The 24,182-nt window shown below is 57.0% G+C and overlaps 1 protein-coding gene across 3 annotated transcripts in view; it reads right to left on the bottom strand.

Moving 5' to 3' along the window:
- TSPAN5 (tetraspanin 5) overlaps positions 1–23,863 on the bottom strand; it is an 86,974-nt gene extending 63,111 nt beyond the window's left edge. For all 3 annotated transcript variants that reach the window (XM_054694623.1, XM_054694622.1, XM_037509649.2), the window contains exon 1: positions 23,742–23,863. In XM_054694623.1, the coding sequence (XP_054550598.1) occupies positions 23,742–23,822 (81 nt within the window). In that variant the 5' untranslated portion in view covers positions 23,823–23,863. The remainder of the gene's footprint in view (positions 1–23,741) is intronic.
- Positions 23,864–24,182: the final 319 nt, after the last annotated feature.

A 24,182-nucleotide genomic window follows, 5' to 3' on the forward strand; every position in this document is an offset into this window, starting at 1 on the left:
AGTTTGGAAATTAGATATTTCAGCTAAGTCCGTGCCGGCAGAAATCCCACCGACAACAGGGCCCTGAGAGGGATCTTCTGCTCCACATGGAAACTACGGACTTGGTTCCAGTGCCAGCCCCAAAATCAATCCCTTAGGAAAAAGTCATAAAATCATTGGGTGTGTCCCACCCAGGCACATAGGCAGCCGTTGACAAAAACGTGATTCCAAATCCTTACAAACCGCAGGGATTACCGTCTCCAATCTACAGACAAGGTCACGGGCTGCAGAAAGTCCACACTCTGCCTTCCAGTGAGGCAGAACCGACGCCGGCCTTCCCTTAAACACAGCCGGGGACGACCTCCCATCCTACGAGCACGCTGGCCGGTGGCAGGCGTCTTGGACCGCAGCTGTCCAGCACGGTTGGCTGGTGCGCTGCTGAGCACGGAGAAACAGAGTAGAAATGAGAGAAGGTGACCGCCCAGAGGAAAAATAATTACTGAATACTTAGCGGCCAGATGCTAAGCATTTAATAAGAGTTCTCCAAGAAGACTCGCGTGGCCGGTGAGGACAGCGGCAGTCATGCTGCTTAGGTATGGGGATAAAACTGCATCGGGAGGGCCCCACCGGCCAAAAGGACAAAGGACCCGGGGCCCCGGCTCAGAGGATCCCCACAGCGGTTCTCAGAGTTCTCTGGAGAGCCTGCGGGAGCAGTCACTGACGCTGGCCACACTCAGTGGGGTACAGAACAGCCCCGACTGATCACAAAGCCCATCACGGTTCCTGCCCACGCATGCTCAGCCGCTGTTCCGGGGGCTATGCCATGATGGCGGCGAGCTGCACAGGACACCGCTCCCCCACACACGGGGGAATGAAGGAGTGTGTGGGGCAAGCCCCCCTCACCCCGGACAGGGGCATGAACAAGAATGAGTTCAGAGACGACCCGCAAGGTCACTCATCCCAAAACGGCAGTCACCGGACGGCGCGCTGGCCCACACAGCTGAGCGTGCCGTCCTGTCGGGACAGGACAGGAGGGAGGAGGATAAGCCGGTAGCTGGCGAAGCCAGACCCCACTCCAAGGCCTTCCTGGGAGCCCCACCCCATCCTGCCCCTGAGCTGGTGGAGGGGGCCGGGTCGCCCTCCCGTGAGGCCCACGGGCCTGCCCAGGACCAACAGTTAAACAGCACGGTCTGTCCTCACGCCCAGCACGGGATCATACGGCGAGACGGGGCTGACCCCACCGTGGAGGATACACGTCCCCTGGGCTGGGCGCTCACCCTGGTCTCCAGGCTCCTCTCGACACACGGCCCTGGGCCTGGCAGTCGAGCGCAAGCGCATCTGGCCCGCTCTCCATGTAAAGTGCTCGTCCTGTCTGCAACGGCTCCCTCCGACCCACTCCCTGAACCCAGTTTCCTCTTGAATACAGGTAACAGCTTCTCCGGGAATGAATCCTTTCAGCAGCGTCTAGTCACGCTTCTGAGCCAGCGTCTAGAGGGAGAGGAGAGCTCGTCCGAGGATCTTGTTTATTTCATGAAATACACATCTCTTAAAAAAAAAAAAGCCTTACCTGTTAGATCTTTATATTCCAAATAGTATCACATGCTTTTTAAGTTCAGCAATATAAGGAATAAAGCACTAAGAGCAGAAAGACTCCAAAGCTAAGCACCCCTGAACGGTTTTCCATGATCCAGTACTCACCCCAAATCGCCTGCACTTCCAGCCTATGGCTCAGTCATGCTCGAGAATTGCTTGGGGTGACCCGAGTCTCAGGGAGGACGTGTGCATCCCCCAGGAACACCCACGAGTCCTGCAGACCCCAGGGCGTGAGCGTCCTCGCCCCTCACGTGACACCTCCACAAGCGTGCCAAGGACACGCGGGTGCAGAGAGGCCAACGGCGCACAGAGGCCAACGGCCTGCTGGCCCCGCTCCTCCGTCCTCCCACCGCACTCCAGCACCCCCCACACAACAGAGGTGCTGCCTGACCCCTCGTCAGACTGAGCTGCTCCAGCTGAATGCCCACCGGGCAGCCCCAGCCCCGATGACCCCCTGCTTGGCCTGAGCGCCCACCCACCAGCCTGGCCCTGGCCCCACTGGGACGCCCTCCCCACGCTGGGGCCCTGCAGGGTCAGCACCTCGCCTCCTCGCAGTCAGAGACCACCCCCTCCAATTCCTGTGTTTGCTCCCAGTCTGTTTCGTTCTTTTTTTTTTTTTAAGATTTATTTATTTACACAAGAACCGGGGTACAGGCCAGAGGCGCAGGAGGGTGAGAGGATTCACCAGAGACAGAGCGGGGAGCAGAGCAGGCAGACAGACCGAAAGCACTGCTGAGGGGAGCAGCGGGCGAGAGACGGGAGAGGTCTGTCACGCCCTGTGGGATTCTCGCCGGCCGGCCGGGATGGAACCCGCGCTGCAGAGGCTGTGAACAGCTTCACAGTGCAGTGCTCAACCGCCTGCGCCACCAAGGAGGCCATGTTTTGTTCTTAAATGTGTCCTACTCGGCACACAGGAGCCAAAAAGTGCCTACGGGTTGAATAAACAGATGAATATAATAAATGCTCGGATAAGGCTATTAATGGCAGGCTGCAGAACACCCAGTTTCCTCGCAGAAGGTGAACAGCCGGCTTTGGAAGGAAGAGCAAAACAGCCTCAAGAAAAGGATGAATATTCTGCTAAAGAACCGGTTTACAATTTCAAAAAATGCCAACACCTGAAAGAGAAGCCGGCCTGACGGCTGGCCGAGGCCTGAGCCCGGGCAGGGCCTCCCGCACGAAGGGCAGATGGCGGGAGCCGGGGCGCGCCCACCAGCGGGGTTGGCTGCGCGAACATCTCTCCTGTGAGGCTGAGACCGTTGAAAGGAAGGGAGGGAAGGACTAGGAGCACTCGAGGAGGCGGGAGCAGCATGAGTGAGGACCACGCAGGAAGTGACCTGGGAAGGGCTGTCCCGGGAATAAAACAGGGGGGAGGGGAGAGGGCCTCCTCCTCCCGCACCTGCTCAGTCAGTCCAGGCGCGGCTCTTCCAGTGCAAGGACCCCACCCCGCGGTGCGCGGGGCCGGCAGGACGCTGGCCTGCACAGCAGCAGCAGGCGACACCCGCTTCTCGCCGCAGTCAGGGATGGGCGCCACGCATTGCTGGAACGCCAAACTTATTTTTTATGTAAAAATAGTGATGGGGTTGAAAACAGAGAGGGCAAATCTTTGGACCGGACAGCGTGCGAGCCGAAGAGACGCCAGCATCTGTACGTCACACCCGTGGGGCCCAAAGGCTTCTCACAGGCATCGCCGGCCAAGAGGGAAGTGGGTCGCTTTCAACCGAAACTACCTCACTTGGCAAATGAGGACACTTGGAGCATTTCTCGGTGTATCAAAAGAAGAGTCGTCTGCTGGAGAACCCTCAAGATGAGGTCAAAACCGCCCGTCACACTTATGTGTATCTTACCATGATTTAAAAAACAGAAAGGAAGGGCCTCCCCGGTGGCGCAGCGGTTGAGCGCTGGGTTGCGAAGCTGCCCGCAGCCTCTGCGGCGCCGGTTCGATCCCCGGCTGCTCCCCGGCCACCGGAGGAGGGTCCCACATGGCGCGCAGACCTCTCCTGCCGCCCGCTGCTCCCTCAGCAGTGTCCTTCGGTCCTTCTGCCTGCTCTGCTCCCCGCTCTGGCTCTGGTGAATCCTCTCGCCCTCCCGCGCTTCTGACTGTACCCAGTGCATGTATAAACAAAACAAACAAATGAATAAATAAATAAATAAATAAAACATGCCTCTATTAAAAAAAAAAATAAAAAAATAAAAAACAGAAAGGAAAATCTAACAATCCTAATCACACACACACACACACACCATCCTGTGAAGGGAACTATTAACAAACACAATCTCCCTATGAATTCGGCAGAAGAACCGACAGTCCCCTGAGTGTGCCCAACTTCAGGCTGCAAGCTCTCGCTGCTGCAGTCAGAGCACCTCCCGCCCCAGAGGGCCGGGCCCAGCGTGCGGCACGAGTGGACCCTGCACACAGCTCTGGGGCCGCCGGGAGGGGACGTCCGGCGGACACGCCGTCCACGGCACACACACGTGAGGGCCGCCCACCCACGCCCAGGCACGCAGGGCAGCTCACCCAATCTCAAGTCATCCACAGGGGTGGTGCTTCCCCTGCCCATGGCCAAGCATCCCCAGAAGTGCCTCATGGAAGAGAAGTGGCGCGAGGCCACCCCCCGTGACAGGTGCATCAAAACAAACACCAAGTTTTAAAAATAAAACCCGCGGTGCTGTAAAGGCAGCACGAACACAACTCGATGCAGCCTGTGCGTGAACAGCCAAAGAATAACGGACCATCAAGGCGTTCACATGCTGCTGACCGCAAGCTTGCACTTTCTCGAAAATACTCACATGCACACAAAAGTAAATAAACAAACAAACAAACAAATAAATAGAATATTCACACTCGCGACTGAGGGACACACGGGCCGTGCCCCTCCGGTGAACTCTTGCTTGCCAGGGAGCAAAATGAGCAGACGGGTGAAGGGGTGACCTCTGGGAATCTGTTGTCAGGGTTCAGAGTATGGTGGCCCAGGGCCTCACAGCAACAGAGGAGGCTCCTGGGGCGAGCCCTCGGACTCCAAGCCTCAGCAAGCCGGGGAGGTGGGGTCGCTGGGGTACAAAACACGAAGCATTCTGTTCCGCGAACCCTGACCCTCCTAAAAAGGTAGCGAGGTCCCGCCGACCACCCACGCGGGCCACACAGCCCTGCAGGTTCTTTCCACAGGAGGGCGAGCTCCCCAAGGCCAGTGACCTGAGCCCCCTGGACGGGCGTCCAGCCCTCATGCTTAGTCGACAGCCCTGGACGGAACGGCAGGTAGAGGGGAGGTGCTGCGGCCAGTGCTGCAGGGGTGGGGGCGGGGGCCGCCAGCAGCACTCCCTGAGCCTGGCGCCAAGCTCACTGCACTGCAGCAGAAGGGACACCTCTGTCCTCCGGGGGCTCAGGGTCCCCGGAGATGACCGCGGGGATCTGAGGGATCTGAGGAAGCATCTCCCGACTCTGCCGGGAGCCCAGGGGGAGCCTGGGGCATCGGCTACTTCAAAGCAGGCGTGGTGGGCTGAGGCCTGCGGGGCGGAGCAGGCCCGGGGCCACAAGGCCACGGGCGACCCCGGCCCTCCGAGGAAGGGACTGACTCAGAAATCTCACACTCCTCTGCGCTTCTGCCCACAGGCGGAGAACGCGCCATCTGGAAGCTCAGCGGATGGAAGGCATTTTCACGCTTCTACTGGAATATTTCTGGGAGGCAGAGAACACAAGATGCCAAACCTTAAAAAAAAATCCGAGTTCTGATTACCTCATTTCACCTTCCTCTCAGCCAATCCAGAGCGCGCCTGCTGCAGATACGGGCTGGCGAGGAGCCTGCAGGGACGCTGCTGAATCACCGCCGGCAGCATCTCCGGCCCGCGCGCCCGCTCAGGCGGCGTGGGAGGGGAGACGCGTCACGCAGCCGGCCACGAGGCACCCTGGGCCGAGGCACGGTCCTGCAACGGGGGGATGGACAGGCCGTGTGCGGCCGACGCAGGGCTCCCGGCTGCGCCTGTGGCTCGTGCTGTTCCCTGCTGTCTCTCAGGCCCGGGCCCCGGTCCTCCGCAGCCGCTGACCCGCCGCCTGGCACGAGGGCGTGAAGGGCCGGCTTGGGCGCCGAGCTGCAGAAGCCAGGCCCGGGCGGGTGCTCTGCTGCTGTTGTTCAGAGACCACAGGCTCCAGGCCTGATAAAAACGGTCTTCACACTAGACACACAAAAAGCCCTTCTCCCCTGGAGGGACCCAGCGGCTGAAAGCGCCTGGCAAGGCTGCTCTGCTATCTTCAGAGTCTTCCCCGAGGCAGCCGATGTCGGCCGCGAGCCGGGGCCTGGGCCTGGGCCAGACAGGCCTCAGAAAGCCGGGCCTCGAGTCCTTCTGGACGTTTGTTTTAACTCCATCGTCTCGCTCGGCACCGTCCACACACCTGGTTGAGACAGCACCTTCCCGGAGGCAGCGCGGATGACCACACGCGAGCCAGGGCCCTCCAGCCGGCCCAGAGCGAGGACAGAGCCGGCCGCCAGACACCAGGCCCAGCACGGGCAAGAGCAAGGCAGCCCTGACTGCGCCCCGCGCTGTGCGCTGAAGCCTCAACGCCACCCAGGACCCTATTCCAGGATCCAGGCGCACAGGGGACACTCTCCCCGCCTTGAACACATGCAGGTCTGTCTGCGCGGCCAGTCGGGGCCTGGCCGCTGCCCGCCACCCGCCCCCAATGCCCCAGGCTCCTGCTCTCCTCAGAGGGACGGAACAGCCTGGCCCTTAAACAGGGCGGCTCTCCGTGCCGTCACCCACACAAGCACATCCGACAGGACCCCGTTCGTCCTCGTGCAGGGACGCGGGTGTCGCCGCGCTGTGTGGAAGACCCAGACCCGCTGAGCACCGTCCGGGCGGCCCTGGCCGGGCTGAGCCACGCTGCACGCCGGCCCCGCCTCCGGCAGCCTCCCCACTCCAGAGAACGAGCAGTCACACAGCTGCCGAAGAAGTGACCGTCCGCCAACCCAACTGTGACAGGTGCTCAGGAGGAACAGTCTGGGTGCGGTGAGAGAAGATGCCAAGGCCTGAGCTGGGCACCCCTCGTGCTCGTGGTAGCACATGAAGGCTCTGAAGTGGGGAGACCCTGAAGGCAGAGAAGACAGCAGGCAGGAGAGGACAGAGGAGGGGGGCACGGGGGGCCGGTGCAGGTGGCAGCTCCAGGAACCAGGGGAATGGGCAGCAGTGCCAGGATCAGGCCACGGGGGGCCACCTGGCCACAGGTGCAGATAGACAGCGGGGAGAGAGGCAGGAGGCCTGTGAGGCCGGGCCAGGGCCAGGGCCACGGCTGTTCCGGGGCCGTGTGGGCGGGTGTGACAGAGATAGAGGCGGCTGCCAAAGGCCCTGAAGGCAGCAACAAGGCGGCAGGATTCTGGCTCAGCCCAGTCGAGGGGCCTGGGCATAAGACAGCAGAGCCAGTCCTCTCACAAGCTACGGTGCCCTAGCACCCTGTCATCTTTTCACACGGTCTCAAAAATTCCTTGCAACAGGATGTTGAAATGCCGGTCACCGCAGCGTCCCTCACCCATGAATCAATGATTCCTTCCACCTCTGAAGGACAGAGGCAGCTGGATCTCTGGGGCTGCAGGACCCCAGGGCCCAGCATCACTGCCGAAGGGGGCGCCTGCCTGTGTGAGTGGCCCCTGGCTCTCAGGGCCTGTCCACCGTCAGTGGGCACACACGCTGTGCACCCTGTCCCCTTTGAGTGACTGTATTATCTGCAATAAAACTCATTTATGAAGAGCTATCACAAAGCGTGTGCTGTAGACGAAGTGAGGAGGCAAACCCTTGTTCGACGCTCTGTCCCGATTTCAACTGTGTGACCACAAAGTCACCACTCCTGTCTCTTACCAGACACACCCAACTCTTGCGAAACGGTGCGAGGAAGTGCTGGGAACAGCAAGGAGGACGGTGGCTCTGGGAAGAGAGACTGTCCTGGACACAGAAGATGGTCCACAGATGAAGCCTGAGCAGCGGGGGGGGGGGGGAAACCAGCGAGAGACTGAATCAGGGAGAAGACAAAAGCGCCGTTTTTGGAAATCCCTTTGGACTTGAACTAAAACAACAGCAGAAGTGAGGCGAGGGCTACTGCAGACGCCCTGCAGGCCCGGGAGCACGGCGGACAGGCTCCTCGGAGGCGGACAGTGGTACTCTCACATTAGTGAACGTCTGAACCTATTCCACTTAAAAGGATCCCCCGCTTTTCAGCAGCGTTTGCTTGAACCTGTGGACGAGTGTGCGGCCGCCGCGTGCAAACCCAGCAGTTGTGCAGTGCGGGACCCGCCAGCTGGACTCGGCTGCCTTCAGGGAGGGGTCGCTCCTGGAGATACTTCCCCTGACCCACGCGGGTCTTACGTAAGTCCCACAGTGAGCATGGATCTCGATGACTGCGGGCAGTTAATGATCTTCACATCATAAAACAACCACAAAATATTGTTTATAATTTGGCTCTGACTAGATGTCAGCAGGCGTCATGATGGAGACAAGAGAAGTGGGGTTTGACGTCTAAGGTCACATGCTTGACCCTTGCGTCCTCTCTCCTTCTAGAACCTGCATTTCAGGCCTTGCTCTATGTATTATCCTATCGCAGAGAGCAGGCAAGGACACTTTCAAGGCTATATCACAGAGAAGAAACACAGAAAATATTGTTCCAAACAAATGTTCTTACTGGGTTGCATCAGCTGCGTAACTGTTAGTTATCGGCGCTCCCTGACAGCTGTCATCGTCCGTGTGTCTCTGAGTGACTGTGTTGTCACCAGCCACCTTCCTGGTGGTGCAAGGGGTTAAGTCTCGGCACTGTGAAGCTGTCCGCAGCCTCTGCAGCATGAGTTCTATCCCCGGTCAGGGAGCTGACCCACATGGCACAGACCCCTCCTGCCTCCCCACTGCTCCCCTCAGCGGTGTATTTCAGTCAGCCTGCCTGTTCTGCTCCCCGCTCTGTCTCTGGTGAATCCTCTCACCCCCACACCTCCGGCCTGTACCCCGGTTTTTGTATGCATAAATAAATAAATCTTTAAAAACAAATGCCTAGGCCAGCCTGGCGGTCAGGGCCTCGTTCTCCAACAGGTCAGCTAACTGACTGCCTGGGAAGAATCTGCTCCATGAATACCACCAAGCAAACTTGCCACAGTCCTACTCAGCGGCGACTCTGAGACAGCCCGGCCCCTCCTCATGCTGGGCTCTGTGGCTTGGGCCGACCCTCTCTGGTCCTTTCTTCAGGGCCATGGGGCTAGCAGGCTCCGCATCTGCGCCTGTGCCCCCTGGGTGCCCAGCCGTGGCCGCCAGGCCCCTGCAGCCAGCTGCTCCCACTCAAAGCCAACCACTCACTCGTGTCCATTTGCAGCTTGCCCAGCTTGGGTGAAAACAACTCTCAGTAAGAGGCCTTGGGCTCCTATCCCCCTAGCCAGACACCGTCAGTGGTCGCAAGACATGAGAAGTGCTGGCCTCTGTGATAAAGCAGCAGAGGGCTGGCCAGGTCACCCCGGGATGGGCACGAGGAACAGCTGCAGCTAAGCATGAGAGGAAGTCGAAGGGGTGGGCAGCTGCTCCGGCCAGCACCCCTCGGCAGGTCCAGCTGACTGCAGCCCACTCTGTGGGGGACAGATGGCACGCACGAAACGCGGGTGCAGTCCCCCACAGGGACGGAGAGGCCTGGCCACCGACAGCACCTTCCCCGGGCGAGAAGGAAGCAGGCGCTTCTCCGGCAGGTTGCCCAGCAGGGTCCACGGTGTGGCCACCACCTCACCCCGCCTCGCAACTGTCCCAAAAGAAACAGACCAGAGTGACCAGGTCACTGTTCACAGTCACATGGCTTGGAGGTCTCAGCTTCAATACCCACCACTTTGATGCTGCTACTCCGCCCAGCCACCAGGGAGGGAAAGCTCCATGACAAAAATAAAGAGCTAAGTCCCTTTGGGTAGGACCTGTGCTGTCTGCAGCTCATCAGTTCAGAACAGAACACATTCCACTACGCTCACTCCCCAAAGCCAAACAGGACCTACGTGACGCCGTGGACCAAGCTCCTCCACAGACTCTTCCAACACCTAATGTCTGGTTCAAATCAAGTATGAACAGCATTAGGGATGACAAAGAATTTCAAATAACACCAGTGCCAGCAAGTTCCCGCTATTCAATATGCAACTTTATGTGCAAATTAATTGGAAGCCTTTGTGTTGCTGCTAACTTACAAGTCACATATGGACTCCATATGAAGCTGCAGTTTTCTAGTCCATTCATTCCAAAACACGAGAGTAATACATAATAAATAACCCGAGACCCCACTTAACGCAAGCAGGGCTGACGTGCATCGAAGCAACTGCACCAAATCCTTTTAGTAGAACCAAATGGTGTCGAGCCGGCCCCAGGCCACTCGGCACACATAGCCACGGCCTGACAGCAAGCGCCACCTTCCCCCGGCTCCACGCCAACCCGGTGGGAAACAGATGCCTCCCCGACCTCGGGAGCCCAACCCCCACAGGGACGCCCACACTCCCTCGGCACCGTCCCCACACAGCCAGGAGGGCCAAGCCCAGAGGACCTAACTCCCAGCACAGCAGCTGGTCCTGCTCTATAAATGGGGGCTCTGCTGAAAAGTTTGGCTGGAGGGTGAGGAGTCCATGAAGAGGGAAAAAATGTGGGAAAGAGAGGTAAAAATGAGAGGCCTATATGGTTTTTAAAGTCCCATTCAGGGCCTCCCTGGTGGTGCGAAGGGTTAAGCACAACACTGTGAAGCTGTCCGCAGCCTCTGCAGCCTGAGTTCGATCCCCAGCCGGCCAGGGAGCTGACCCACAGGGCGCAGCAGACCTCTCCAGACTCGCCCACTGCTCCCCTCAGCCGTGGATTTCAGTGGATCCGCCTGCGCTGCTCCCCACTCTGTCTCTGGTGAGTCCTCTCACCCCCACTCCTCTGGCCTGCACCCCATGTCTTGTATGCATAAATAATCTTTAAAAAATATATAAATAAAATAAATAAAGTCCCAGTCAGCACATAAATCCTAAGCTTACATAATCAGGACGGCAATGGACCTTTTGAAAGATGGCTCCAGAGCCTGGGCGCGAGGACGACCCGCCCAGAACACTGGCTGGCCTTTCAGAGACTGCGAAGGGGGCTCAGCTCTCCGCCAGGCATAAAGCCCTGTCTTTTCAACTCTGGAATTAAGCTCACAGAAAGGACGGGATGGGGGAGTTCACAGAAAGGATGCTTACAATTAAAAAACTGCATTTGAAAGGTTCTTGGCAATAATTCATGGTCTATTGGTGCCTCCAGCTAAGATGTGGTAATTTCATGTTCAAAGAGTTCATTTTCTAGTCTTAATCACAAACCAAAAATACAATAGCCTTTTCTCCTGTTTATGTCTTAGATACTAAAATTGATCTCTGATTTTCATTTTTAACTTAAAAAAGTTTCATTTAGTGAACATATATACGGTGACAGGACAGCTTAGCCTTTTATCACCAATGAAACTGTTTAGAGGTCATATTGGCTTTTAAGCAGTTTTTCTCTCCTCGGAGAGAGCACATAATCCAAGCATCTAGAGCAGCATTTAACATGCATGAAGGATGCAGGTCATATATTGATTATGCACATCACCTGAGGAGAGAGATACATATATACTATATATATATATATATATATAGTATTTAAATGGATATAAATGTATTTCACAAAACAAAAGGATATTTTCATTTCTAAAATAACGATTTTGTATCTTACAGAAAGATGAATAAAACAACCTATGTGCAGCTGTTTCAAATCCTCACTGGGGACTAATTCTGAAACGCTCACACCACAGCGTAAGGACATTAGGGATTGTTAAATCTTCAGACTCAGGGAAAAAGCAAACACCACAGATAATTATATCATCTGGCTACCTCTCTGTTGAGTTTCTTTTTGAAAAAAGCCTACACGAAGCTAACAGAACATGAAGGCAGCATGATTTCCCCTAAGATTCCAGGGCCAAGACTGAGAGGCCCGTGGGCAGCGCCTGGGAGAGGCCCTGGCAGGGAGCAGAGCCTGGACACCTAGCCACACTCCTCCACGGGAAGGTCATGATGAAAAACGCCGCAAACTGCCAGCCCAGTGCCTTGAGTTTCTGGTTTTTGTTTTTTAACACTGACTCAAGTGCAGGGTTTTTGAAGTGCCTAAAGCAGATTTATTGATTTTCTCTTTCGGTTGTGTGAGATTCATGTTTATTCACCAGTAGTATTTGTTCTGCATGTTGAAAACACTTATTCTAGGGCCTCCCCTCTGGTGCAGCGGTTGAGCGCTGGGTTGTGAAGCTGCCCGCAGCCTCTGCAGCACTGGTTCGATTCCCGGCTGCTCCCCGGCCACCGGAGGAGGGTCCCACATGGCGCGCAGACCTCTCCTGCCGCCCGCTGCTCCCCTCAGCAGTGTCCTTCGGTCCTTCTGCCTGCTCTGCTCCCCGCTCTGGCTCTGGTGAATCCTCTCACCCTCCTGCGCTTCTGACTGTGCCCAATGCTTGTATAAATAAATAAATAAATCTTTAAAAAAAGAAAAAAGAAAAGAAAAGAAAACACTTATTCTAAATGTCATCCTGAGCCAGAAAGGGGCCACAGCTGTGAGGGGTTAGGGGGAGAAAAGCCCCCCACTGGGACATCCAGTGCTTTGTCCCCCTCTCTGAATATTTATTTGTTCACTGTTCTAGAGCATCCGTCTCTATTTTTAATATAAGGGAACCAAATATAGGTGTAAGTGTTACTGCAATTGTAGTAAATTTCTTTTTCCTTTTTTAAAGATTGATTTACTTATGCAGACAAGAGCTGGGGCGCAGGCCAGAGGTGTGGGGGGTGAGAGGAGTCACCAGAGACAGAGTGGGGAACAGAACAGGTGGATCCACTGAAATCCACTGCTGAGGGGAGCAGCCGGGAGACGGAAGAGGTCTGTCACGCCATGTGGGTTGCTCCCTGGCCGGGGACTGAACTCGTGCTGCAGAGGCTGCGGACAGCTTCATAGGTTGCGTCTTCACCCCTTGCGCCACCAGGAGGCCCCCGCTGTATACTTTTTACAAAAGGAAAGCATAAAAAAACTGTCCTATTGTTTGTAAAAAAAAAAAAAAAAAAGGCATGGTCAATGGCCTATCCCCAGATGGAACGCAACCAACGTAACCTCCTTCAGCAACTGCAGGAGGAGGAGGGCTGGGCGAGGGGGAGCAGGAGAGGAAGGACCCGTAGAGACGCGCTCCCAAGGATTCAGGATGGACGTCCTGTTACCTGAGATCCAATTTCCAAAGCATTCTCCTCCGTACACCTACGATGTGAGTCCTGCTGGGCCTGCCTTAGCAATTTTTTCAGAAGTGGGGTACCCCACCTTTTTCCCCAGCTGGAAACAGAACTGGCATAGGCAAATATGCCAACACCTCCCCCAACCATTTTATCTCTACAGATGCAGCCAGCTCACTGACAGGCTTCAGCTCGCACACGCATGCCTGCCTTCAAATTACTCAGAGCAGTGCTCCCCAAAGTTCCCTAGTGACCTGGGGTGCCAGAAGAGACCATTCTGATTGCTGCATTAAACCAGCTGGAATAAGAAAGTTATTTCCTTTTCAACTCTCTTTTAATCCTGCCCAGTGAAGGAGGAAGTCTCCACTGGCTGCCAGGAGGCAAAAACACACTGCACACTTGCTGGCCTCCAGGTACCGGGAAAGCCGGCTCCGACGCTGGCAGCAGCAAGCTCCCCAGCAGGTAATACGCCACATGACTGACTTTGCATGCATTTGAATAGTGATATTTTTCAAGCTTCCTTTTTAAATAAATGGTTTAAAAACAGAGCTGAGGGTCTCCCTGATGGAACAGGGGTTAAGTCTCAGCACTATGAAGCTGTCTGCAGCCTCTGCAGCATGAGTTCAATCCCCAGGGAGGTGACCCACATGGCGCAGCAGACCTCTCCTGTCTCCCCGCTGCTCCCCTCGGCAGTGGATTTCAGTGTATCCGCCTGTTCTGCTCCCCACTCTGTCTCTGGTGAATTATCTCAATCCACGCACCTCTGGCCTGCACCCCAATTCTTGTATGTATAAATAAATTTTAAAAACCCAGAGTTGATTAAGAAGAAAAGAATGAGTTTGAAAGGCCTAGATCCTTACAATTCAAAATGAGATCGAAGCGCCAGCAGCAACACCTCACCTGGGGGCCTGTGAAAGGCACCCTGGCCCCAGCCCCCCGCTCTACTGGATCAGATGCTGCAGTTTAAACAAGGCCCCACCCACGCCATGACCCTTGCTGCCATCTGAGAAGCTCAGGGAGGGCGAGCTTGGCTCAAACCAAGCAGGCTGTTTACAGATGACTGAGCTATAGGATCCTCTGCTCTGCAGCACCCGCTGGGGCCCTCCAGACACTCACAGACATGAGCTTAGGGCCTGGAGCACAAGGAAGCGATTCTGGTGTCATCCCAGTGCGGAGTGGAGCTCCATCAGCTGCTGTGAGGGGCCTGGGGGCGTTGCAAGCTCTGTCAGCATGCTCCTGTGCCCTGCTGGGCCCACCACCGTGTGGTCTACCATGGAACCCCTCAGGGAAGAGGCCACACGACCCTCCCCCGCCAGGGCTGGGCTCTGTGCCCCTCCATCACTGAGACGACCGTTTGTTCCTGCACCTGCTAATTTGCACAGCTCTCGCCTTCCCTCCCAGACTCGAGTCCAGGTAGAGATTGTGCTGGAAACGGGCAGCCCCGTCCTCTGTTCAGGTGACGCTGGGGGCACTCTCCAGGTGAGTCTGCAGCGCCCAGAGGAGAGGCCAGCCAGTCACTGTCCACCCAGACGGGGGCCCACTCAGTCTATCAGCAGGTCCTCTGGGCCAAAGTCCCAGCTCTGAGCCAACTGAAAGGCCAAACGGGAAGCCCCGAGAACAGCCTCCCTATTCACCTTCAGGACCTAGAGAATGTGTCTGAGTTTCAGAGTAAACCAGTGACGAGCATACGCAGGACTTAACGCTGCACACACGAGTGGCCAGTAAGCTGTCCTTAGCGCCATCTGGGCTTTCCAGAGCTTGGAAAGATGTTTCTGTCTCCCCCAGGTATTAGGCCCAACACCAGGCAACAGAGCTCAGCTTCCCACTGCAAACAGTAACACGCGACAGCTCTGTCTTACAACGAAAACGGAGAGTGAATCTAACTGGGGAAGGGGTGGGGGGAAATTCACAAACAACAGACCTGAATTTTCGGTCTGGTCTCCGCAATAAGAATGACATGCCACTCGTTACCACGAAAGGAACAGTGTGAGCATTTTCAGATCTTTTCTCCCTTTAATTATTTCGACAATGCACTCCCGTAGGCAGAATATTCCAGAGAACAAAAAATACATGTTTCAATGTAGGGTTATTTTAACAACGAATGAGTTTAGGGGAAACAATCAAAAGAAATTAAGGATGTCGAGGAAAATAATAATTGCTAATAGCTACTGAGTATTCCAAGAGTTTCTACGTATTAGCTTCTCTAATCCTCATAACTGCAAGATCGATGTTAGGTTTCAACACTACTGTCAACCATTAATCAATATGGCCACCTAGAACGCCAGGCAGCAGCTGAGCAGAGGACCTGACTTCGCGGTGAGCAAGTGCTCTAAGGTCACAGGGCGGGAATGGAGCTGGTCAAAACTGCAGACATGCTCAGGGTCTGGTCTCCTTGACAGCAAACCCACCGTCTCCACCAGAGGACGAGCGTGCCTGGGTCAGGACGAGCCACTTACCTCTCTCACTCTGTGCCGCATACAGAATTTTCTGAAAAGGTCAGTGGCCTGGGGTGTCCTCGTCAGGCAACAGGCTGGCCCACCGAAACACGACAGCCCCTTAAAGCAGGAGAACTAAGTTCTGGCATTAAATGCTTCAACAGCACTTGGAAATACTTACTTGGCAGAACGAAGTTTTAAGGATGCTTCAGGGGAAATATTAACAGTTGGGGGAAATTTTTGTTGGAAGCAAAACATTATACTTTGAGAAATGCTGAAGTCAAGTATTCCTCTTTTATTAGGACAACTTAATTAAGGACAGAGCATTAAAAAAGTTGGCCTGAATATTTATTAGAGCACCAGCTGTTCCCTGCAGGTTTTCAGAAATTCAAGTGTTAGTGCCAAGTATAATTTAGAAAAGATTTCAACAAGTAAAAGAGTCCTGAGTCCTGCAATACTTTGACGAATAAATCTTGGCTGGAAGAAGAACGGGACACTGCTGAGCCTGTTCAGGGAGGGGACAGCAAATGTTCTCCCTCCATTTCCAAATTCCATTGTGTTTTTGAGGTTGGTGGTTACATTATTTAAAAATTAGACCTTGCATTTCACAATCCGTTGTCCTTTGTGTAAGCATAGGCGATAGCAGAGTGTTAAACAGACGGTTCTGGCATCTTTCTGTGTCGTGTTGAGTTGTGTTTAGAAGTGGTAAGACCTGAAAATCCCAGCAAAACATCCCAGAGAACTTCGGTTTTTGTTCAAACTTTTATTTCTTACCAAAGATTTCCACTTTAGAAGCCCAACAAAAATATAATATCTAAATTTTTAAAAAGAGGTGGGATAAAGGAAAACAATGGGGAAATGCATTAGGCCTATTCTGAAAATTCTACATAGAAACCTTGCTTTCTTTTTTTTTTTAAGATTTATTTCTTTATGCATACAAGAGCTGGGGTGCAGGCCAGAGGTGTGGGGGGTGAGAGGATTCACCAGAGACAGAGTGGGGAGCAGAACAGGCAGACTGACTGAAGTACAGTGCTGAGGGGAGCAGCGGGCAAGACAGGAGAGGTCTGAAGCGCCCTGTGGGTAGCTCCCTGGCCAGGGATCGAACTAGAGCTGCAGTGGCTGCGGACTGCTTCATAGTGCTGAGTCTTAACCCCTGTGCCACCAGAAGGCATTTCTAAAGAAAACCTACACAGTTTCAGCCAGAGAGGAGAAATGCCCTTGCAGGGCACCGCAGCCCAGGCCACGGCCGTTGAAGGTGACTCCCTGCCCCCCACAAGTGTGCAGTCATGGCTGCAGGCAAAGGAGGGCGCCCCCAAAGGGAGAGCATTTGACTGAGAGGCGACAGTGTGGGGCTGCCCGAGGCCACAGTGAGCAGACGGACAGCCGACTTGCTCGTTTAGCTTTTAGGCTTTTCAGGTTTAAAAACATGCTGGCTTTAGCAATTCCACGCCTAGGTATTTACCCAACGGACACAGAAGCATCCATTCCAAAGAGCACCTGCACCCCTATGTTTACAGCAGCACTGTTTACAATAGCTAAGCTTTGGAAACAGCCCAAATGCCCAAAAACAGATGACTGGATCAAGAAGATGTGGTCCATATACACCATGGAATATTACTCAGCATTCAAAAAAGATAAACACATGCCATTTGCAGCACCATGGATGGCGCTGGAAGGGATCATGCTCAGCGAAATAAGCCAGAAAGAAAAAGAAAAATACCGGATGGTCTCACTCATAGCAGGAATCTAGAGAACCTAAATAAGGGACCAGGAAAAAGAACTGTAAGAAAGAAAAAAATCGAAATCAACAAACAACTATGAACCAGAGACACACTTTGGGGGGGGGCGGGGAAAGGAGGGCTTGGGGTCAAAATCAGGGGGTTGCAATTATATGGGGAATATAAAAATTAAAAAAAAACATGCTGGCTTTTCTGCATCAGTGAAAAATCCCAGGCGGGATAAAACAGGTAGCATCGTTTTTTCTCAGATGTGAAGAAGGCTGTGCTGGGGGGTCAGTCGCACCCACTGGCGCCCCCCCCACCCCCAGCCCAGCCCCTCCAGAGAGCGCCAGAGAAGCCCGAGGCACCGGGAGCAAGTCAGGCCTCCAGCATCAGAGCCAACTGCAGGGATTTAAAGACAGACACCAAGACTGAAGTTTCTTGTAAGGCCTCCCGTCAGGCTGCCGAGCCACCAAAGGGTGAACGATCAGCGAAGCCTGAGGGGTCACCCATGTGAGTTGGAGGGACGGCCTGTGCACAAGAGACTCACCCACAGGAGAAAAACCCATGGGAAAAGGAACTTTTTCAAAACATGCCTCAACCGTGAAGATTCAAGAACAGCTGAATGCCAGAACGGGTGATCAGCAAACATCCTCACCGTACCCCAAAGCAGCAAACCTGACGGCTGGGCTTCGGGGCCTGAGGGTAAGGAGCGGCGGGGCCTCTTCCCACGTCTCAGGACGCCCAGGCTGCTGGAGGCGCAGCCTGAAGAGCGCTGGCCAGGGTGGGACACTGGGGTCAAGCACTGTCTCAGGTCCAGTAATGAGCTGGAGGGTCAGGGGTTTGGGTTAGCACGCAGCCTGGGGGGGGGGGCTTCACCCCTGAGACACAGGTGCTGGGTTCTGCTCCACGAGGAACTCCACTGGAGCTGGCAATGCTTCCTGGATGCCAGAAACGCAGGTTCAGCCTGGCCTGGGCTCATGACAACATCTGTATTGAGAGATTTACCTTTTATGACACACTTTCACACACACACACACACAGAGACACACACGATCTCATTTAGCACTGCACAGCAGGGGCCTCCCTGGAGGCGCAGGGGTTAAAGACAATGCTATCAAGCTATTGCCAGTCACTGCAGCACGAGTTCAATCCCAGGCCAGGGAGCTACCCACAGGCCGCAGCAGACCTCTCCTGACCCGCCCGCTGCTCCCCTCAGCAGTGCACCTCGGTTGATCTGCCTGTTCTGCTCCCCACTCTGTCTCTAGGGAATCCTCTCACCCCCACCCCCTGTACCTCGGGCCTGCATTCTAGTTCTTGTATGCATGAATAAATAAATCATTAAATATATATATATATAGAGAGAGAGAGAGAGAGGAGGAAGAAGGTAGACTAACTCCGGGGTATCAGACAAGGGTTGGCGGTGTCCCTGTGAACTCGGCGCCGTGGAATACAGCCGGACATGGAAATGCAGCACGTGCTCCAGAGTCCTGCCCACTGAGGGCCCCGGGCGTGACACCTCAGGGCAACGAGCACACAGGGTCCCCACACCCCGGCTTCTAAACACCTTTCCACTCCCGGGAACTCGGCTCCCTCGGTGCAAAAGATCACCCAGGAATGTTACCGGGTGAGCACGGAGCACGCGTCCTGCCAGAACGAAGGAAGGACCCCAGGGATGGTGGGACTCAAGCAGGCCCAGGACGTGGAGCAGAGAGACCCTGAGGGCCAGGCCAGGTCAAAACGAGCGGGGAGACTCACAGAACTGAACAGGCTGAGGGAAAGCAGAGGGGCTGACCCGTGATGCTGGACGTGAGTGATGACGACACTGAACACGTGACGGGAAGGGGCTATGTACGCAGCTTCAAAGCAACTCATCGCAAAATATGTATCTTGCCAAAAAGTGTGACTTGATGAGCAGTGCGGCCGACACCACCTCACGCGGTGACGGCGCGGCCAGCGGCCCTGGCAGGACGCGGGACAATGCGGCGCCACTTGGGTCACTTTCCTGCCAAAGATGCACACCCGAATCCGAGAGTGAGGCCATGGCAGACAAAGTCAAACGGAGGCAAATCCTACTGAACAACTGACAGGGAATCTCCACAAATGACAGCGCTGGGCGGAACGGGACGCGGGGCTCTAGACTCCGGAGCCTCCCAAGACGTGGACGAGGGCTGGGGCTGGAAGGGGGTGTGTCTCTCGGACCCCCGGGCCTGGGTGCTGCCCTGGGCTTCTCCAGGGGAACATCGTCCTCTGCAGGAAATACCTGAGTGTAGGGACTTTTTCTCAAGGGACTCCACTGCCATTTTTCTGCAGGGTCCAGAATGTTTCAAAACAAGAATTAAAATCAACAGCTGTATATTCAGTGGATGGAAGTTTCGGGAAACAGATCACATCTATAATCGCTGCGAACAGAGGAAACGCTCTAGTGGCCAAGACATCCTTAGAAGGTTAGGCGGGTGCCCCGAGCACAGACTCCCTGAACAGCGGTGAGGGGAGCTGGTGTCCAGCACCTCCCAGGGATTCTGTCACTCACTCTACACACATGTATTAAACCCCTGCCGTGAAAATGCCAGGCAACAGGGCCGTGAAGACGCCTGAGACATGGTCTCTGCAGACAAGTGTGCCGAAGCCATGCTTGAACACCACCTTTAACGCTCAACGTTCATTTATGAATTTTCAATAGACCAGACAACTGCTTATTAGTCTCTCATACCCTTGAACACTTCCATCCCAACTTTCTGTGCCTGTGGGTGGTGTTCACTGAGGCATATGCAAGAACTTGATCACTCTTCAATTATGAGCAGATGTAAGTGACTTACGCCATGTTTTATTTTAGAATAACAAGTATTTCCTAAAATAAGTTTCAAAAAACAAACGATAGCTTTAATTACTGGGAGGGAGTGAACTTTCCCAGAGTGAGCCCTGCCATGTTCTTCAACACCTCAAAAGTCACCCCTCGTCTGTGTCTCTAATTTCCTCACCTGTCACAGGTATCACGGTAGGCTCAGAGGATGCTTGGAGAGGCGCACGAGGAAGATGTCATAACGACAAAGTTCTGCTAAGAGACAAAGGGTTGCTTGTACCCTTGGCCAGGGACTATTGAGACAGAGCGCTCCACCTAGATGGGCTCATGCTGGCAATTTATAGTAGATGGAATATTATTCTGTTTTCCAAATTTTCTCCTCAGCTTCATTTCCATCTTCCAGGCATGTCATCAAGTGCGAGTGCTTCAGTGCTTCTCACTGACCCAAGACAGAGCAGGCCACACACGTCAGCACCACCTTGTTTCCCCACTGAGGTCTGCACACCTTCCTGACACTTTCCCCGTGTGACACTTCCATAGCCATATTTAGCTTTCTTCCCACCACCTCCCTGTAATTCAAAAGACAATTTAGATTCCCATATGGTCGCCATCGAAGCTAACAGATGTCTAGCAAATTAAAACAAAAATGATGACTTACAAACTGCTGCTGTATCATCATTCCAGAGCATCTTACAATTTACAGTGAATCACAAGATAAGGCTTCCTATCCGGTGCCCTATAGCCTCTCCCAAGGTCCCCTGAATCTCTTTCTCTCTGAATTGAAACGCTGTAGAAAAAACTGGGATGCAGCACCTGCCGCCAATCCAGGGCAAACCTTCAACGAAAGGCACAACGTGGGGGCTGAACCCACCAGAGAGAAACTTAGCCCAGAACATCCCGGGCAGCACTGACGCTGAGCAAGTGACTTGGTTGCCCCCAGCCACCCAAGGCTTCCATGGCCCTGGGAGCTTTCTTCTGATGAGTGGTTAAGTGCAATGAATCCATTCACCTCAGCTCCTCGGGAGACCTGAGGCCGGGCTCCGGCGCCGAGAAGTTCCCCCGCAGGGCGGCACTACATGAAGTGTGGAGACAACAGGGGAGCCCTGTTTGTGCTGGGCAATACATCGCCTCCCTGCACCCTGAGAACACGCGAGTGCAGGATGCCATTTTCTCTTTATAAACAAGAAGTTAAGGTCCGTGCATCAGACTACATTCTCCGGAAATGACCACGACCCACATGACCTTGACACTCGTCCATCAAAAGCTGGAATCTCCTTCTTCATCCCCTTGAAAGGGAGCGGGCTCCCCATGAGCTCGAGCCAGGGAAACAGAGGGAAGAAACCCTGGGCCAGTTCCCACCAGTTCAGCCCAAGACGGGAGGCAGGCCTGACGGAGCCCCAGCAGGCACAGCTGTTGAGAGCGCCACCCGCCCCCCACCCCGCCACGAGCCGTCAGATGACTCCAGCCCATCATGTTGCTGCGCGGCTGCCCGAGACGCCGGTGCAAATCTCCCACATGAGCCTGGGAGAACAGAACTCTGAGGCACAACACTAAGATATTGCTCGTAACCAAGAAGTGCTGGGGATGTTTGTCACGAACCAACAGGAGAACAGAATACTGAGACCGTTCACTTGCCCATGAACAGAAAGAGCCTGAATCCAAGAGGGCAGAGCAAAACAGCTGTCAGGGATGGGTTACAGGACGAGGACTGAGTACCCAGAAGAAGCAACCTTAAGACAAAATCCTCTTTCTCTTCCCGTCCCCACTCCAGAGCAGCCCCCAGGCTTTCCAAAAAACACCGAACCAAAACAAAAAGGGATCTTTAGACAAGTCTCAATGAGAGACAAAAGGTGTGTGACTGCAGCAGTGTGCCAGATACGCCCCCTTCGTTATCTCTCCGCGACTAGCTCCTCTGTTTTTCATCCCTAAAATACCAGACCTCAGCAAACTCATTCTTTGTCAGAACTGGAAGAAACCCTACTCAGAGCCTTCATTTTACAGTGGGAAGGTGAGGCCTGGGCCGTTAACTGATCGGCAAGGAGTCGAATCGCTGGTCCCTAAGAGGCGCCATCTCGGGCCAGGGCACTGCCTGTGCCACTTCATTTCGCCAGCACCACCCGCCGTTGCCATACTTCAAACACCTCTGAGCCTCACCGTGTGGAGCGGGGCTGTCTGGCACGAGGCACGGGCGGGACCGCACCGGTGCAGACCTGCCGGGCCTGGGGAGCGAGGCCTGGACCCCAGAGGTCGCCTCCGGAGCCCTGTTCTCCAGGAGCACCTGTCTCAGTCGGGATCTCTGTAAGCACACCTCACGGCTGCCTTCTGCCGCCCACCGCTGCAAGCCACGCGCCCGCGGACTGGGAGGTTAAACGTGGGGCACTGGCGGAGCGGCAGCAGGAAAGGAGGTTCGGGCGCAGGAAGGAGGCGAGAGCTCTGAGGACAAAGGCGCCCACTTAACAGTCCTGCCTGCAGCAGCGGGGCAGCCTCCGCCAGAGCCTGCCCTCAGGCTCCGCGACGCCGTCGGGGAAGGCAGACCTTCAGAACCAGCCGACGCGCTGTGCGCTGGACTCTCCGGCAAGCTTCCCCGGGTCTTCGCGGTTCTGCACAGGCAGGGCTGTTGCTACCAGCTCATCCAGGACATCAGTAACGCTGCTCCGCGCTCCACCAAACGACACTCAATTGTCGGAGAAACGGGTCCAAATCCCTTCATTTCCTCCACCTCTGGCCAGACCGGGGAGGAAGCCCGGGTGTCCTGCGAGAGGCGCCCTCAGGACGCCCCACCAGGCCGGTCCGACCACCGCCCGCAGGCCGGTCCCGAGGCCCACGCCCAGCACGTCCCCCCCCTCCCCCCGCCCCCCCCAGACGCGGCTGCCAGGCCTGGCTGTGGGCGGCCGCCCGCGTCCTCGTGCCCACCTGCCGCGGCGCGGCCCTGCGTCCTCCTGCGGACGCGCGTGGGGACGGGCCTGGGGACGGGCCTGGGGACGGGCCTGGGGACGGGCCTGGGGACGGGCCGGGGACGGGGCGTGGGGACCGGGATGCGGGGACGGGGAGCGGGGACCGGGAGCGGGGACGGGGAGTGGGGACGGGCGTGGGGACGGGGCGCGGGGACCGGGACGCGGGACGGGGAGTGGGGACGGGGCCTGGGGACGGGGAGTGGGGACGGGGCCTGGGGACGGGGAGTGGGGACCGGGACGCGGGGACGGGGAGTGGGGACCGGGACGTGGGGACGCGCGTGGGGACGGGGCGCGGGGACGGGGACGCGGGGACGGGGCGCGGGGCAGGAGCGGGACCAGCCGCGGCGGGAGGAGCCGGGAGACGCGCCCGCAGCGCGGACGCCGGGATACAGGGGGCCGGGGCCGGGGCCTCCACGCCGAGCAGCCCAGCCCCGCGCACCCCGTCTTCCCTCCGGGGGCGCGGCGCGGCGGGGGCGCGGCGAGCAGAGCGCAGCGCGGAGGCGGCCCGCGGGGACCCTTTGTCTGGCGCCGAGCGCGCGGCTCGCGCGGAACCACCACAAAGCGGGGCGCCGGCCGGGACCACGGCTGCCCCCCCCGCGGGCCCCCCGCTGCCCGAGGCGCCCCCGCGCCGCCGCCCCCCGCGCTGCCCGAGGCGCCCCCCGCGCGCGGAGGGCCCCGGCCACCCCGCCCGGCCCCGCGCGCCCGGCCCGGCCACCCCGGCCACCCCGGCCCCGGCCCGCCAGGGGGCCCGGCCCCGCCTCTGCGCCCGCAACGCGCGCGGGCCGGAGGGCCGGGGACGGCGCACCCCGCGCGCCCCGCTCCGCGCCCCGGCGCCCCGGCTCGGCCGGCAGCACGCGCCGGTCTGGGGGGGCCGGGCCGCGCCGGGGGGCGGGGGGGACCCCGGGGCCGCGCCGGGGGCGGGGGGAAGGGGGGACCCCGGGGCCGCGCCGGGGGGGGGGGCGGGAGGAAGGGGGGACCCCGGGGCCGCGGGGGGCGGGGGAAGGGGGGACCCGGGCCCGCGCCCCGCTCACCCAGAAGATGACGTTGAAGCCGAAGATGAAGTACTTGATGCAGCAGCTGACCTCGGGGCCCTTGTAGTGCTTCCCGGACATCCTCCGGCCGGGGCCCCGGGGCCGCCCGCCGCGCTCGGGCCCGCGACTCCAGCGGCCCGGCCGGGCGAGCGTCCAGGCGCGGGGTCCGGGCGAGCGCGCTCGGCGGCGGCCGCGGCGGGTGCTGGGGAGACGCCGCCCGCGCCCCGCCCCGCGCCCCGCCCCGCGCCCCGCCCCGCGCCCCGCCCCGCGCCCCGCCCGCGCCCCGCCCCGCGCCCCGCCCCCGCCCCGCCCCGCGCCCGCCCCGCCGCAGGCCCCGCCCCGCCCCCCCCGCCCGCAGGCCCCGCCCCGCGCCCCGCCCCGCCCGCAGGCCCCGCCCCGCAGGCCCACCCACGCTGCAGCCCTCCCCGCGGCCCCGCCCCG

Source organism: Talpa occidentalis, unplaced genomic scaffold (assembly GCF_014898055.3).
Source record: "Talpa occidentalis isolate TD23 unplaced genomic scaffold, MPIMG_talOcc4v2.1 talOcc4.13, whole genome shotgun sequence".
Lineage (NCBI taxonomy): Eukaryota > Metazoa > Chordata > Mammalia > Eulipotyphla > Talpidae > Talpa > Talpa occidentalis.